Source organism: Heloderma suspectum, chromosome 3 (genome assembly GCF_057233095.1).
Source record: "Heloderma suspectum isolate Gila_16-S chromosome 3, 16-S_ref, whole genome shotgun sequence".
Taxonomy (NCBI): Eukaryota; Metazoa; Chordata; class Lepidosauria; order Squamata; family Helodermatidae; genus Heloderma; species Heloderma suspectum.
The window spans coordinates 222,813,626-222,831,866 of NC_139460.1; the positions used below are offsets into that span (position 1 = coordinate 222,813,626).

Below are 18,241 nucleotides of genomic sequence, written 5' to 3' on the forward strand. Positions count from 1 at the left end.
CACCATTTGCATCCAGACTTAACACAGCAATACGGCACGGCAATGGTGGCTGGCTTTATCGCCATCGATGTGGAGCTGGTGGCCAGCTCCGCAGGATCACCACGTGGATGAGCCGGCCCGGACAGATTCCAGGAGCAGTAGGAATGCTAGACGGAGAAATCTGCCACGGACTTCAATGATGACGTATTCTTTGGAATCCAGCTGCCGGACTCCATGGCAGAATGGACTAACCTCCCCCCCAAAATCCCCCCTGGGAATGAGCCTAGTTGGTGGCAGCTGGTCCAGGTCACTGTCTTCATCCGCTGCCGGGCTGTAGAACAAAATTGCGTCTGACGTAGTGGACGCCATTTGCATCCCTGCCATTGGCTGTGATTGGCTATGTAAATATTTACATAGCCTATCACGGCAAACAGCAGGGACGCAAATGGCGTAGCGGATGCCAGAGGCTCTGCGGACTCCCCATGGGGCAGAGCTGGCCAGGGACGATTCCGGGAGGAGGGACAGATCACCTCCTCCTCCAGCAGATGCCCCGGAATGGAACCAGGTAAGTGATCCGCCCACCCCTAGGGGGGAGGGACGGGTCACCTCCTCCCCCATGGAACACCCCACCTGGAACGGGGTAAGCGATCCACCCACCCCTACCTAATGTTGCTCTTTTGAACTCATGCACGAATTGAAATTCAGTTATCTTCCAAAAGTCACTCTTCTCTGAGGTTTGCAATGGAGTTCTCCAATCACAAAATGTGTATAAAATGTGTACATTAGGGCACGTTGTGCCCAAAAGTGCTTTCATTAGAGGACATTATATTAAAAACCTTTTATATTAGGAAAAAATGTTTGCAGAAATGTCGTAGGGGTGTATGAAACCCTGCTTACCTGGCTCCGCTGGGTTCCTGCAGGTGGGGGGAGGCGATCCGTTCCTCCCCCCAGAATCTTCGATGGGGGGGAGGTGATCCATTCCTCCCCCTGGAATCCTGCCCAGCTGGCTTTGCTCCACGTCCAGGCTGTGGATGCAAATGGCGTCCTGTGTAGGGGATGCCATTTGCGTCCCTACGCCAGCCTGTGATAGGCTACATAAATATGCATTTACGTAAATATGCCATTTGCATCCCTGCTTTAGCCATGATAGGCTATGTAAATATTTACGTAGCCTATCACGGCTAAAGCAGGGATGCAAATGGCGTCCACTATGCCATTTGCGTTCCCGATTTAGCCATGATAGGCTACGAAAATATTTACGTAGCCTATCATGGCAAAAAAAAGGGAACGCAAATGGTGGTGGTTATGGCTTACTTATGTAGGCTTAAATACTTACGTAGCCTATAATGGCTAAAATGATGACGCGGATGGTGGCCGCAGACGCCATTCACAGAGCACCGCGAACGGCAGCAGGTAAGTGTTCCATTTTGCGTGCCTTTCGCACGGGGGGCAGGGGGGTTGTTCCGCCATGGATTTTGGGGGGCCGAATGCGCTGGCGTTCGGCCTCACCGAGATCCATGGCGGAATTCTCCGCCATGCCTAGAAATGTGTACATTGGGAAAACGTACATTAAAAAGTTAGTATTAGGAGAAATGCTTAGTATGTTGCATGACTTTGCTCTTCATTAGCATGGCATGCACTGGATTCAGAACTGATAATAAAATTTGTTATAAATGTGCAAATGTTGAATTGAGTAAATGCTTACATCTGAGCCTGTGCATGTTCACTGAAAATGAAAAGAAGTATGCAGAGGATTTATAGCCTGTTCTTAAATAGGAAGTATCTTGTCTGTCCGCTAGAGTGTTATTGAACCAAAGATTAAAAAAAAAAATTGAAGTTTTGTGTCAGTGTGTGTGTGTGGTTCTCTTTCTTTCTTTCTTTCTTTCTTTCTTTCTTTCTTTCTTTCTTTCTCTTTCTTTCTTTTTACCAGGGAGATGTACAGAAAATAGGAGCTCTCTCTAGTAAACAGGAACAGTTGGGTCATATACTACTTCATAATACAAACAAACACTCCCAACAAAACCTGGTCTATACATGTACAGCAAGGCCAGAGCCAGACTAAGATCAGAACTGGAAGTGGAACCAGGAACCAGGAATAAACATTGCCTCAGTTGTTTAGGAAAGCCTGACATTCACAAAAGCAGCCAGAGCTGGGCACATGTTACTGCTTGCACAGAGGGGGTTCCCTCTGGTGGAAGTACAGATCCTGCTCAGAATGTGGGGTCTATCATGTGAATCCTTCCCACCGGATTGTCTCCTGGTTTGGAAGGAGAGCAACAATGGGCTAGGAAGGGCCCATGTAGCTGATTGTTCCCCTGGTATTCACATATGTCATGAGACTGGGAGAATGGGAGATCTTATGAACAGTACCCCCCAATGTGATTGTAAAATCACCAGATTCCAAAATACCTGTCTTCAGAGGGCTGTGTCTTCCAAAAGGAATTCTATTTGCCTTCAAGTAATGTCCATCATCTGTCAGGATTTCATGCTCTTCACTGGGGTACTGCCAATATTGGATGACTTGGCTCTGGACAAAAAAAACCGGAATCCTTGGCAAAAATCAGATTTATATGCCAACTAGCTGATATACCTGGCGTTGCCCGGGATGTAATTTTGTCATAGGCACTATTTGTTAGAAACACATTAAGGTAGGTTTACGCTTCTTGGAAAGGCACCATAAGAATGGTGAAAAGTTGAATCCACCAGACTTGATTAAAAAAGCACAACAATTATAATGAGCAGATTGAATAAGAAACACTACTAAAAATGAAGAGACTGAATCTGTAAGCACTACGACAATATAATCCACACTGAATCTCATACCACTATTAAAATGTTAAACAGAGGCTTCCTTGCTGGTTATTGCAGGAACAGGGGAGAGAAACTAAATGCTCTCCACAGTCAGAAAAGAAACCATGAGTAAAGGGGAGGGAACAAACGGCGGCCAGCCAATCCAAGGTGAAGGAAGTCAGAGTGAATGGGAGAGAGACCAATAGAATGAAAGATGACCAATAGGATGACTGGTCGCTGAAATCAGAAACCTGGCCTGTACCATGATCGAGAGGTTGTACTTGTTAGGAATGGGGGAGAATTTCTCCCCGAAACTTCGGGGGGCTGAGTGCCAACGCATTCGATCCTCCGAAGGTTCGGGGAGAAATTCTCCACCGCCCCGCCCCCCCGCCCCCCCGGGATGGGACTTACCTTTCACAAATGTTGCTCCCGGCGGCGGGTCCCGGCGGCGGTTCAGCAGGTCTTCGTCAGGGGCAGGGGCGGCAGCCGGTCTTTCGACCGGCTGCCGCCGCCGCCATTACAAGAAAAGTTAAAAAAAACAAAACGCCCCTGTGATAGGCTACGTAACGATTAACGTAGCCTATCACGGCTAGATTTGCAAAGTCAGCCGTGATAGACTACGTTAATCGTCATGTAGCCTATCACGGGTGACTTTAAAAAAAAAAAGCACGTACGCTAATGGCGGCCCCCATAGGGAGCTGCCATTCGCATTCCTTATTTGGTCCCTGTAGTCTACGTAAATCTTTACGTAGACTACAGGGACCAAATAAGGAACGCGAATGGCGGCTCCCTATGGGGGCCGCCATTTGCGTACGCGCTTTTTTTTTTTAAAGTCACCCGTGATAGGCTACATGACGATTAACGTAGCCTATCACAGCTGACTTTGCAGATCTAGCCGTGATAGGCTACGTAAATCGTTACGTAGCCTATCACGGGGCGTTTTTTCTTTTTCTTTTGAAGTTCGCAGCCAGGGAGACGGGACGCTTCTCCCCGGCCTGAATTTCGGCTGGGCAAGGCGGGAAGCCTCCCGCACGGCCTGAATTTTGGCCAGGCGAGGCGGGAAGCCTCCCCCCCAGCCTGAACTTCAGGGGGAGAAGCGAAGCGCCTCCCCCCCACCGCGAAGCAAGCTGCGAGACCAGGTAAGTGACTTTCATACATCCTTAGTACTTGTTAGTAAGGGAAAGTATAAACAAAGTAATTATGTAACCCAGTGACTCCTGTCATACACTCAGGCAAGTGAGAATGTGAACTAAAAGCAGCAGCAAATCTGGGGCCCAAATGGCAGGCTCAGTGGCCCCTGCAGTGTGATTAGGCCCAGGGCTGCTACCCCTTATACCCTGCATTACAGACAGCATTGCAGACAGCCACAGCCACACAAACCCGCACACAATTTTTGACTTTTATATATATAGAAGATTGCTTAGACTTCCTGCTCAAAAATTAGAACTGCATCCCCCCCCCCACACACACACACACATTGCCTCCTTACTCACACATTCAGCTTTAGAGAAAGGAACCCTGGAACAGCCACCCGGGACAGAACATGAAGAAACTGTGAACACAGGAAAAGCTGGCACGAAGGCCCAGTTCACACATTAGAGCTGCCATGTATAATCCGCTCTCAGACTTTGCAGAAGCACCATTTGTATGTGTGCAGTTGCTCACTTGCGGATAGGGATGGCGGAGAATTTCTCCCCGAAACTTCGGGGGGCCGAGCGCCAACGTGTTCGGCCCCCCAAACAAGTTTCGGGGAGAAATTCTCCGCACCCCCCCGCCCCCTGCACCCCCTCTGGGACGGGACTTACCTTTGCTGAATGTCCCTCCCGGCAGCGGGTCTGGCCGGCGGTTCAGCGGGTGTTCGTCCTGGGCGGGGGCGGCAGCCGATCTTTCGACCGGCTGCCACCGCCGCCATTGCAATAAAAGAAAAAAAAAACGCCCCCATGATAGGCTACGTGACGATTAACGTAGCCTATCACGGTTAGATTTGCAAAGTCAGCCGTGATAGGCTACATCAATCGTCACGTAGCCTATCACGGGTGACTTAAAAAAAAAAAAAGCGCGTACGGATAATGGCGGCCCCCATAGGGAGCCGCCATTCCCGTTCCTTATTTGGTTGCTGTAGTCTACGTAAAGATTTACGTAGACTACAGCAACCAAATAAGGAACGCGAATGGCGGCTCCCTATGGGGGCCGCCTTTAGCGTACGCGCTTTTTTTTTTTTTAAAGTCACCCGTGATAGGCTACGTGACGATTGACGTAGCCTATCACGGCTGACTTTGCAGATCTAGCCGTGATAGGCTACGTTAATCATCACGGGGGCATTTTTTTTTTTAAACTTTCGAGTTCGCGGCCGGGCGAGTCGGGAAGCCTCCTCCACGGCCTGAATTTCGGCCGGGCGAGGCGGGAAGCCTCCCCCCCCCGGCCTGAACTTCGTGGGGGGAACAGCGAAGCGCCTCCCCCCCACTGCGAACAAGCTTCGAGGACAGGTAAGTCACTTTCGTCCACCCCTACTTGCGGATCACTCCTAGTTTCTCCATGCCTCAGGAAAACCTCAACAAAAGGGAAAACTCCAGTTTGTGGAGGTTTATGGCAAACTCAGACTTTGAGAGAATTCTGCCCTTAAAGGCAGCCCAACATCCCGTTGAATGAACCAAAGAATGAAGGAATAACTGCCTAACCTGTGTGGTAAGCTACTTTTCAGGAATGGCTCACCATGGGAAACAGACTGTGTATACCAAGCCGAAGGCCTCCCCAAATGGTGTATTCCATGAATAATTCTGTTTGCTTGCCTGGAACAGCCTCCCATCTGTCAGTCCCATATAAGACAGGTTCTGCTACTGCAAGCTCAGCTAACCTCAGCATTGGCATCCAGTCGGCCTGTCTTAACTCTGCTCTGCGCATGAGTTAAAGCTGGCTCAGAGTTGGACACCGTCAAAGTAATTGCTGGTTTATTTGGGATAACTCGGGCAAGCGTGGCGGTTGCAGGACGGAACCCTTTGCTCTTAGAAGACAATTTAAAAGGAAAGCATATTATGTTATCATAACAATACAATCTGTTCTTTCCTAATGCAGCTGAATATGCAACTTACCACAGTCATAAATTCTTGAGAATTCAGATGTTGTCTGCTGAGGGATTCTTCAGAAGCAACTGCCTGTTGGACTAAGCACGCCGCTACGCAAAACAGCCACATCACAGCCCTGCGTAACACAATGCCAGTTCTCTCAAAGAAAGATCGTATCTCTATCCAGTTTTGACACAGAAAGGCATTGCAGTGGTATTTGGCAGCAGTGCCAATCAGAATTTGGCATTATTTTGTAGATGATATTTATTTTGTTCACAACAGTCACATTCATTTTCTTCAGCAAAGCATAGCCGTCGAATTCTGTCATCAAAACTGGTAATATGACTATGAGAATTCAAATTCGGAAATTTAAAAAGTAGGGATGTATGAAAGTGACTTACCTTTCGCAGATTATGTTGATGTGGGGGGAGGCGTTCCGTTCCTCCCCCTGGAATACTGGCTGGGGGAGAGGTGCTCTGTTCCTCCCCCCTGGAATCTTCAAACGGCCGGCTGTGCTCCGCGGCAGCTCTGCGGAGCAGCCAGCCAGGCCTGGCCCAGCCAGGCCTGAGCCGTCCGCAGCCGGATTTCCGGCCTCGGAGGGCTCTGGATAAAAAAACAAACAAAAAAACCCGCGTACACCGCCATTTGCGTTCCTTCTTTTTACCGTCTTAATCTACATAAATATTTACATAGACTATGATGGCGAAAATCAAGGGGAACGCAAATAGCGTAGTGGGCGCCATTTGCTTCCACTTTTGATTCCCCATTTTAGCCTACATAAAGATTTACGTAGGCTAAAATGGTGAATGAAAAAGGGACGCAAATAGCGCCCGCTACGCTATTTACGTTCCCTTGGTTTTCATCGTCATAGTCTATGTAAATATTTAGGTCGATTAAGATTGCGTGTTTTTTTTTTAAACCCACCCCCAACCATGATAGGCTACGTAAAGATTTATGTTGCCTATCAGGTCTTTTTTTTCATTTTTTAAAAACCTAGCCATGATAAGCCACGTAAATCTTTACGTAGCCTCTCCCGTCTTTTTTTTTTTTTTCCCCACAAGCCTGGAAATGGTGGCGGCGGCAGCCGGTTGGAAGACCAGCTGCTGCCGCCGCCTTTGCTGGAGCTGCCACTGGAGCCGCCGCCGGAGCTGCTGCCACCTGGAAGATCCGCCGCAGGTAAGTCTCGTCCCAGGGGGGATCTGCGGGGGGGGGGGCAGGCCGTTCCACCACAGATTTCAGGGGGCCAAATGCACTGGCATTCGGCCTCACCGAGATCCGTGGCGGAATCCTCTGACATCCCTATTAAAAAGTAAACCATGGGCATGTATAGATTAGGCAAAATTGCATACCAAACTGCAAGGGTTAGGAGACATGTACACCCTAAAAGTGTATGTGAAGTTTTTTTAAAAAAAAAATCTCAAACTTTTGACAAATGAAACTTAAGCTCAGAAAAATGAGGAACTGAGAGAAATCAAAAGTGACAGATTTCTCTATCCCTGTTAGTTTTGTGAAAGAATGGAGTGTGGTATGTGTATGCATGAATGAGTGGCTGGCTGGGCAATGCTGGGAGCTGTAGGCCTTTTTTCTGTCTAAATAAAGCTAGGCTTGCACCCTACGAATATGCACCAGAGAGCCCCTAGGTCAACTCTCACCTCAACTGTGAATGATTCAGGGCACAATTTTAGGTATGCTTAGACAGAAAAGTTCCTACAATTCCCAGCATGCCCCAGCTAGCCTTCTGGCTAAGGAAGGCTGGAATTGTAGGACTTTTTTCCCCTTGTCAAAACATGCTTAGAATTACACCGTAAGGGAGCAATCTTACCGGGATAGGCGCCCGCATCTGAACTCGGAGGCGCCTGCCTATCCACTGCAGGGCAGCAGAAGTGCAGAGGGGCTTGTCCCCTCTGCTCTTCAGCCATCCCACATTTGCAGCTAGACAGCTGATTGAGGCTGTCTAGCCTTGAGAAGGCGGAGCGGAGGAAGTGGCTGCCGGATGACATGTTGGCTGTGACATGCCAGCATTTCCAACTTCCCCACCCCAGAATGCCCCACGGAATGCCCTGTTTTCACTGCTCCACGTTCCTTTTCCGAAGCAGCATGGGAAGTGGGGAAGGTTGGAGAGTGGCCTCCAAGGTCAGTTCCCGGAAACTGACATATCCTATGGCCATCTAGCTGCTAACTAGTGGCCTTAGGATTGCCCTTAAGTGGCTTTGGGTAATTTCTCAGCATCAGGCTTGCATCAGCAATATGCTTTTAATAATACTAGAAGTCTTCACAGGGTTGCAGAAAGGGCTGACTGAAATAAAACAGGTCAAACACTCCGAAGACTCGAAACCACTAAGGGGGTCTTGCACAAAGGAGGACCAAGTCCTGTTCTCTCCTGAATCGTAGAAAAAATTCCGCTGCAGCCTGTCACCACTTACATGACTGGAAATGCTGTGGCAATGCATCAGGCTTAAACGGAACAGATTCCTCTGCATCGCACATCCCTACCCCTGACAAAGAGGCTGCTTTCAGTTTCTCCCCCATAGCACTAACTACCATTTGGGTGATTTGTTGTGGTGCAGTGGTTCATCTCTTCATCGTTGCTGATTATCTCTAGGCCACAACAAAGAGTTAAAGAAAAGCAGTCTGTGGCCATCGGTGGGAAGCTGCCTGATTTATGTGGTAAGCCAGAGAGCTGGAATGGCTCACCCAGAGAACATCTACACCAAACGTAAAGCTCCTCAGAATTACGTTTGCCTTCTGGAATAAATTTATCATGTCTGTTAGCCTCCTGTAATACAGCTTAGCTAATGCATGCTCAGCTGCTTTCACATGTATTCCCCTCTTAACTCTGCTTTGGGCATGAGTTCAGGTGCTTTCAAATTAATTGCCTGTTGGTTTGAAGAAACCTGGGCAAGCATGGAGATACCAGTAGGGAAACCCTTTGCTCTTGGAAGTCAATTTAAAAAGAAATGATATTAATTATTTAATCATAGCAATACAACCTGGTGTTTAATAAAGCAGCAGAATATGCAACTTACGATTGTCATAAATTCTTGAGGATTCAGATGTCTCCTGCTCAAGGATTCTTCTGAAGCAGCTGCCTGTTGGATTAAGCACGCCGCTATGCAAAACAGCCACATCATAGCCCTGCATGAAACAATGCCAGTTCTCCCAAAGAAAGATACTATCTGTATCCATGTTTCGTGTAGAAAGGTGTTGCCACAGTATCTGGAAGCAGTGCCAATCTGTATCTGGCAGTATTTGATAGATGATCTCCAATTTATATTTTGTTCAGAACAGCCCAATTCTGTTCTCAGAACTGGAACTCAAATCAAAATTCAAATGCTGCAATTTAAGAAATTTCTTCCAGCTCAAGAACTAATCAAGTAATGCCACAGTTGTATCAGGATTTTATCTGTGTGTCACTAGTTTACTGTAATGTCATCAAAAGACCCCAGGAATATACAGGAGAAAATAAAGCAGCAATATATATATATATATATATATATATATATATATATATATAACATGTATATCCCGCCTTTTTTCCTCCTTAAGGAACCAAGGCGGTGTACATAATCCCCCTCTCCATTTTATCCTCACAACAACAACCCTGTGAAGTAGGTTGGGCTGAGAGTCTGGGATTGGCCCAAAGTCCCCCAGTGAGCTGCCTGGCTGCCTGGGGACTAGAACCCAGGCCTCCTGACTCCTAGTCCAACACTCTAGCCATGGGACCACATCAGCTCTCAAAAATTATAATGTGAAAGGGATCGTAGGCAGCGTGACAGGAGGCAAAACTGAACTAGTACATTATCCACACAGTTTTTTTCTAAGCAAAGCATGGATCACAATGTGTGACACAGCCAATGACCCACATGAAAAAGAATATCTTTTTTCTTCTTGGACACCAGAAACAATCTTTGTTGTGTTTCCCCAGCCAACAACCTATCACTAGTCAGCATAGCAATTTCTCTTATCCCAAAACAGGGAGCTCCGATGAATTGTGCAGCCAAATGAGGATGTTAAAAAAAAGAGCAAGTTATGAAAATACTTTAGCTATAACAGCTAATTATGTTTTAGGCTTGTAAAATATTTGAAAACAAAAATTCGGAGTATATGGTACATGTCGATAGGATTAAGCTGAGGCATCTCTGGACGAAGCTTCATGCTTCACTGTGCACTTTGAAGATAACATCAAGTTATCTTTCCCCATGATGAAGGGCTGTCATACAAAACTGGTTTGTCAATGTTTTAAAAATCCACTCACTCCTATAAACCCTTCAGAAGATGGCTCACCAAGCTGTGCTCATCATTGACCTAAATGCTCACATTCTACGTGCATTTTGTGACATTGTTGCACTAGATCTTAGGACCCCCACAGTTTGAAATGCCTGAGCGAAAAATGCCATACAATAATTATGGGAAACCTTTGAATACTTTAGGAAGTACAAATATGGGAGCAATGAAGAGTGCTGAATTGCATCTAACTCTCACTGAACATCTGTGAGAAAAATTTCTGTGAAAAGAAAATCCGATGCTGTAAAGAACATTATTGTTTAGGAACCTGGAATGTCAGATGAATGAATCAAGGTAAGCTGGAGGTGGTCAAACATGAGATGGCAAGACTGAACATCGACATCTTGGGAATCAGCGAACTAAAATGGACAGGCATGGGTGAATTTAATTCAGGTGACCATCATATCTACTACTGTGGGCAAGAATCCCTTAGAAGAAATGGAGTAGCACTCATAGTCAACAAAAGGGTGGAAAAGCAGTCCTGGGGTACAATCTCAAAAATGATAGAATGATCTCAGTACGAATCCAAGGCAAACCATTCAACATCACAGTAATTCAAGTCTATGCCCCAACCACTGAGGCCGAAGAAGCTGAGGTTGATCGGTTCTATGAACAAGACCTACAACACCTTCTAGAACTAACACCAAAAAAAGATGTCCTCTTCATCATAGGGGATTGGAATGCTAAAGTAGGAAGTCAAGAAATCACCGGGATAACAGGCAGACATGGCCTTGGTGTACAAAATGAAGCAGGACAAAAGCTAATAGAGTTTTGCCAAGGGAACATGCTGATCATAGCAAACACTCTTTTCCAATAGCACAAGAGGCGACTCTACACATGGACATCACCAGATGGTCAATATCGAAATCAGATTGATTATGTCCTTTGCAGCCAAAGATGGAGAAGCTCTATACAGTCAGTAAAAACAAGACCTGGAACTGACTGTGGCTCAGATCATGAGCTTCTTGTTGCAAAATTCCGGCTTAAATTGAAGAAGGTAGGGAAAACCACTAAACCATTCAGGTATGACCTCAATCATATCCCTGATGAATATACAGTGGAGGTGAGGAATAGATTTCAGGGATTAGACCTGATAGACAGAGTGCCTGAGGAACTATGGACGGAGGTCTGTAACATTGTTCAGGAGGCAGCAACTCAATCCATCCCAAAGAAAAAGAAATGTAAGAAAGCAATGACTGTCTGATGAGGCTTTACAAGTAGCCGAGGAAAGAAGGGAAGCAAAAAGCAAGGGAGAAAGGGGAAGATATATCCAACTGAATGCAGAGTTCCAGAGAATAGCAAGGAGAGACAAGAAGGCCTTCTTAAATGAACAATGCAAAGAAATCGAGGAAAACAACAGAATGGGAAAGACTAGAGATCTCTTCAAGAAAATCGGAGATCTCAAGGGAACGTTTTGTGCAAAGACAGGCATGATAAAGGACAAAGAAGGCAGGGACCTCACAGAAGCAGATGAGATTAAGAAGAGGTGGAAAGCATACACAGAAGAACTATACAGGAAAGATCTGAATGTCCCTGATAGCCATGATAGTGCGGTCACTGAACTTGAGCCGGACATCCTCGAGAGTGAAGTCAAGTGGGCCTTAGGAAGCATTAGTAACAACAAAGCTAGCGGAGATGACAGTCTTCCAGCTGAGCTATTTAAAATCCTAAAAGATGATGCTGTTAAAGTGCTGCACTCAAGATGCCAACAAATTTGGAACACTCAACGGTGGCCGCAAGACTGGAAAAGGTCAGTTTACGTTCCAATTCCAAAGAAGGGCAACGCCAAAGAGTGTTCAAACTACCGCACAATTGCGCTCATTTCACATGCCAGCAAGGTGATGCTCAAAATCCTACAAGCTAGGCTTCAGCAGTATGCGAACCGAGAACTACTGGAAGTACAAGCTGGGTTTTGAAGAGGCAGAGGAACTAGAGATCAAATCGCCAACATTCGCTGGATCATGGAGAAAGCAAGAGAATTCCAGAAAAATGTCTATTTCTGCTTCATTGACTACGCTAAAGCCTTTGATTGTGTGGATCACAACAAACTGTGGCAAATTCTTAAAGTGATGGGAGTACCAGACCACCTTACCTGTCTCCTGAGAAACCTGTACGAGGGTCAAGAAGCAACAGTAAGAACCAGACATGGAACAACCGAGTGGTTCAAAATTGGGAAAGGAGTACGCCAAAGCTGCATATTGTCAGCCTGCTTATTTAACTTACATGCAGAGTACATCATGAGAAACGCTGGGTTGGATGAATCACAGGTCAGAATTAAGATTGCCGGGAGAATTATCAACAACCTCCGATATGCAGACGATACCACCCTAATGGCAGAAAGCGAAGAGGATCTCAAGAGCCTCTTATTGAGGGTGAAAGAGGAGAGTGCAAAAGCTGGTTTGAAACTCAACATTAAAAAAATGAAGATCATGGCATCTGGCCCCATCACTTCCTGGCATATAGAAGGGGAAGAAATGGAAGCTGTGACAGATTTTATTTTCTTGGCTCCAAGATCACCGCAGATGGTGACTGAAGCCATGAAATTAAAAGACGCTTGCTCCTTGGGAGGAAAGCTATGGCAAACCTAGACAGCATAGTAAGAAGCAGAGACATCACCTTGCCGACAAAGGTCCATCTAATCAAAGCTATGGTTTTCCCAGTAGTAATGTATGGCTGTGAGAGCTGCACTATAAGGAAGGCTGAGTGCTGAAGAACTGATGCTTTCGAACTGTGGTGCTGGAGAAGACTCTTACGAGTCCCCTGGACTGCAAGGAGGTCAAATCAGTCCATCCTAAAGGAAAGCAACCCTGAGTGCTCATTGGAAGGACAGATACTGAAGCTGAAGCTCAAATATTTTGGCCACCTAATGCGAAGAGAAAACTCTCTGGAAAAGACCCTGATGCTGGGAAAGACTGAAGGCAAAAGGAGAAGGGGATGGCAGAGGATGAGATGGCTAGATAGCATCACCGATGCAATGAATATGAACTTGAGCATGCTCCGGGAGAGAGCGCAGGACAGGAAGGCCTGGCGTGCTATGGTCCATGGGGTCACGAAGAGTCGGACATGACTGAACGACTGAGCAACAACTCACTGAACGTATAGAGCTTACAAGTTTTAAAGGTGTTGAAGGGGCTGATCAGAAGTCCATTTGCCAAAGACTTCTTAAATTAAATCCAATGGTAGCTGGAGATGGATGGAACACCCTGTGCCCGCCCCGCGCAGTCCCGCCAGACCCCAGCACTGACCCGACCCAGGCTAATAGTGCAGGGTGAGCTGCTGGGCAGTTTGTGGGGTGCTTGGCAGGAGCATGCAGGCGTCCACTCCCTCTCCGAGCACCATTTGCCGCTCAAATGGCTGCTCGTTCCTTTCCATAAGTATCCCATCTACACATTGCAGGCATTTAATGGACATTGCCCTTTTGAGGCTGCCATTTGCGTAGATGGGACACTTACAAAAGAGAACAAACAGCCCTTTGGGTGGCAAATTGTGCTTCGCGAGGGAGCAGATGACCACGCCCTTGCCCGACATGGCATGCGCCAAGCTGGGCAGGCATTGGGGGCTCCAAACTGGCACTCAAGGGGCAGACCTGGTGACTTCTTGCCATGCTTCGAGCCCCAACCAGGCCCCCAGACCATCCCTAGTGATAGCATCTGCTGTTTACAGCTGGATATCCAGGTGCTCTGATTCAGCTATTTCAGAAATATTGCTTGGGGAGCCTACAATTCTGTACAGAAAAGAGCCATAAAATTCAAAATTGTATGGGCAGTCTTTCCCCAAATTCTGCTCTGACAATGGCCTTTCAGGCGGAAGTTGGATGCTGCAAGAATGTTTACAGGAATTTATGAAAAGCACTAAAATTAGCTTTATACTGCAATCCTGTGCATATTCACTCAGATTATGTCCCACTGAGTTTGATAGAGCATAATCCCATGTATGTCTCATAGGACTGCAGCCTCAGACTCGCACCATAAGTGCCTTAATCTTACGAATGTCAGTGGGATTTAAATACCATGTTAAACATTCTTCACTAAGCAAGAATGTTAAACATTCATTGTATTAAGCAAACCTAACTTTCACTGGACTTTAACCAACTAACTTTAACCAACAGTTAAAATGCTATTACAACATAAAGGGTACATCACCACCTATGAAATCAAAGATATCAGTTGAATAAAAGGCATTTGCTCACCTGTACTAGGTTTTCCTGGAGAGCCTGGATCTTGAACTGATGCTGCAAGAGGTCTAGAATGTAAGGCATCGATGCAGTAAGGCATCAATACAAAGCTTCGATTGTGATGAAACTACCTGAAACCCTGAGACAGACACAGAAGGTTAGGTGAAATATATGTGCCACAACTTCATGAACTTAACAAGAGATCTGCAAAGAGTTATAGCTTTGCAGGTCCTGCTAGATTCTGAGCAAGGGCAAGGCGAGTCCACTATTGAGCCTGAGGACAGCCCATTCTTTCTCCCCACTCTCTGCCAGATCTTTATGGCTGCCCTCTTGAATCCCAACTAGGGTTGGCGGAGAATTTCTCCCTGAAACTTCGGGGGGCTGAGCGCCAACGTGTTCGGCCCCCCGAACAAGTTTTGGGGAGAAATCCTCCGAACCCCACCCCGCACCCCGCACCCCCCCCCGGGATGGGACTTACCTTCGCCGAATGTCCCTCCCGGCGGCGGGTCCGGCCGGCGGTTCGGCGGGTGTTCGAGCAGGGCAGTAGCGGCAGCCGGTCTTTCGACCGGCTGCCGCCGCCGCCATTGCAATAAAAGAAAAAAAAAACGCCCCCTGATAGGCTACGTGACGATTCACGTAGCCTATCATGGCTAGATTTGCAAAGTCAGCCATGATAGGCTACGTCAATCGTCACGTAGCCTATCACGGGTGACTTTAAAAAAAAAAAGTGTGTACGGATAATGGCGGCCCCCATAGGGAGCCGCCATTCCCGTTCCATATTTGGTCGCCGTAGTCTACGTAAACATTTACGTAGACTACAGCGACGAAATAAGGAACGCGAATGGCGACTCCCTATGGGGGCCGCCATTAGCGTACGCACTTTTTTTTTTTAAAGTCACCCTTGATAGGCTACGTGACGATTGACATAGCCTATCACGGCTGACTTTGCAAATCTAGCCGTGATAGGCTACGTGAATCGTCACGTAGCCTATCAGGGGGCGTTGTTGTTTTTTTTTAACTTTCGCGTTCGCGGCCGGGTGAGGCGGGAAGCCTCCTCCCTGGCCTGAATTTCGGCTGGGCCGAGGCGGAAAGCCTCCCCCCGACCAGAATTTCAGCCGGGCCGAGGCGGGAAGCCTCCCCCCCGGCCGGAACTTCGCGGGGGGAGCAGTGAAGTGCCTCCCCCCCACCGTGAACGTCCTTCGAGGACAGGTAAGTGACTTTGGTCCATCCCTAATCCCAACCCCTCACGGTCCAAGGCCCTAAAGGCACAATCCTATCCATTGTGCCCTTGCTGCTTGGAAGCCCCTGAATTCGGAGGGTTCCGAGATTGCTGCGTCTCACTGGGCTGAAGCTGGCAGGGTGGGAGCAGCAGCACAGGTGATCCTTGCCTCCCCATCCTCCAGCCCCCTTTAGTTTTGCTCAATGGGCTTTTCAGCAAGGGCGCTTTGAGGAGGGAAGGATGCCGGAGAGACTCAGGTTAACTTGTTTCTTGGCCTCTCCTGTCTCATACCCTCTCTGCCCACCTGAACACCCCTCTTGGGGTTTGATTTTCCAACCGTGGAGAGGCAGCCACTTCTTTCCATGTTGGCTGTGAGGAGTCGTGGTCAGGGTTGAGGAGCAGTTCTCCAACTCCCCCTTCCAAGATCAGAGCGCTGTCTCTGACTTTGGAAGGGGTTTTCTGAGCCATTCTATGTTCCCTGGATGCTCACTGGAAAAACAACCGGTCTTTTAATTTTTGTATTTAAACGATTTTGAAGTCAGCTTTTAGAAAATGAATATTTCATAAGTTCACGCAGAGCATTGTCACTTGAATGTTTTTAATAGAGATGTTAGAGAATTCCGTCACAGAACCCAGGGGGGGCAAATTCCAGTGAATTCGGCCCCCCGGAATCCATGGCAGAATAGACCCTCCCGCCCCACCACCCTGCGAAAGCTCCATGAAACGGAGCCTACCTGGCTGTGGTGGTGGCTCCGGCGGCGGCTCCGGCCGCTGCCGGGCTGCTGCAGCCGCAAATGGCATCCATCGTAGTGGCCACCATTTGCATCCCTACACCGGCTCATGATAGGCTACGTATATATATACATAGCCTGTCATGGCTAAAGCAGGGACGCAAATGGTGTCCCCTACGCCATTTGCGTTCCTGCTGTAGCCATGATAGGCTACATATATATTTACATAGCCTATCACGAGCTTGCGTAGGGACACAAATGGCGTCCCCTATGCGGGATGCCATTTGCGTCCGCAGCATCCCGGCAGCGACTGGAGGCCCTGCTGTGGACTGGCCTGGCTGGCGGCTCTGCGGCCTGGCTGCAGAGTAGAGCCGGCTGGGCAAGATTCCGGGGGGGACGAACGGATCACCTCCCCCCCCGTCGAGGATTCCGGGGGGAGGAATGGATCGCCTCCCCCCACCTGCAGAACCCAGCAGAGCCAGGTAAGCAGGGTTTCGTACACCCCCAGTTTTTAATAGAGTAGCATACACTTCTTCAAGCACAGTTTAAATTAGATTGGAATGAGGCCTAAAAGGTGTCCCAGCTGAATCTCCAAACCGGTTTGCAAACCACTACAGGGTGTCCACCTATTTGCTCCAGGCAGTGCCCATTTCATGTGTATTGCAGACCAATATATGTTGCATTGGTTAACAGAAACTGGTGCATCATGGTGACTCGGGAAATACTAGGGAGCCCAGTACTAGCAACTGGAAAGACCAGACTTGTCCTGGGAGCTGAGAAACAGGGCAGCAGGTAAGGGAACTGGAACAAATTCTTCCCCCTTCCCAAACCTCAAACCAAGGATCTGAGTCTGAAGTCAGATCCCCACCCCAACCCATCATTAGGGGTGGCAAGCAGCGTTTGAGGGAGCGGACGCTTGTTTATCACTGCCGAGCACCCTGAGAACCGCCCAGCTGCTCACCTGCACCACTCACCTGGGTTGGGTAAGTTCTGGGTGTTCATTCAGCGCCAAGCACAGCACAAGGCAGGCGCAGGTTGATCCCTCTATCCCCCCATCCCTCCCCATTGTGCAGAGACATTGTGTTAACTCCAGACAATGAGCTTCTCTACATGAGACTATTAACTGGCTTTTAATCTGTGTATCTATTTTGAGTTTTGTTGCAGAATGGAGGCATGAGGTCTACACAAAGAGTGTTATATAAGAACAGAAGAACAATAGAAGAGCCATGCGGGATCAGACCAGGGGTCGATCTAGTCCAGCATTCCTTTCTAGGGATGTACGAAAGGTACTTACCTTTCGCGGATTATGCTGATGGTGTGGGGGGGAGGCATTCCGTCCCTCCCCCCAGAATCCTGGCTGGGGGGGAGGCACTCCGTACCTCCCCCCACCGGAATCCTGGCTGGCCGGCTGTGCTCCGCAGCGATTCTGCGGAGCCGCCGGCCAGCTCCACCAGTAGCTGGACATCCGACCGCTGGCTAGCAGGTACGCAAATGGCTGCAGCCGTAGCCGCCGCCGTTTGCGTCCCTGCAGTCAACCATGATAGGCTACGTAAATGTGTACGTAGCCTATCACAGCTGATTAAAAAACAAACAAACGCGCGTACGCAAATGGCACCATTTGCATTCCTTATTTTGGCACGTCTTAGTCTACGTGAACATTTACGTAGACTAAGACAGTGAAAATAAGGGGAACGCAAATAGCGTAGCGTCTACGCTATTTGTGTTCCCCTTATTTTTGCCGTCTTAGTCTACGTAGACATTTACGTAGACTAAGACGTGCCAAAATAAGGAACGCAAATGGCGGCGTCCATGGGCTCCGCCATTTGCGTACGCACGTTTGTTTTTTAGTCAGCTGTGATAGGCTACATAAAGATTTACGTAGCCTATCATGGTGTTTTTTAAAAAAATCTAGCCGTGATAGGCTACGTAAATCTTTACGTAGCCTTAGGGATGGCGGAGAATTTCTCCACGAATCTCCAGGAGGCCGAATGCCAACGCATTC

At 47.9% G+C, this 18,241-nt stretch overlaps 1 protein-coding gene across 1 annotated transcript in view; it reads right to left on the reverse strand.

Annotated features, from left to right (window-relative positions):
- LOC146350793 (putative lysosomal acid lipase/cholesteryl ester hydrolase) overlaps window positions 1-8,959 on the reverse strand; it is a 28,752-nt gene extending 19,793 nt beyond the window's left edge. The window contains exons 1-2 of the mRNA XM_084845762.1: window positions 8,858-8,959; window positions 2,389-2,506 (exon numbers count right to left, since the gene is read on the reverse strand). Coding sequence (XP_084701888.1) covers window positions 2,389-2,506; window positions 8,858-8,959 — 220 coding nt within the window. The remainder of the gene's footprint in view (window positions 1-2,388; window positions 2,507-8,857) is intronic.
- Between the last annotated feature and the right edge of the window lie 9,282 nt (window positions 8,960-18,241).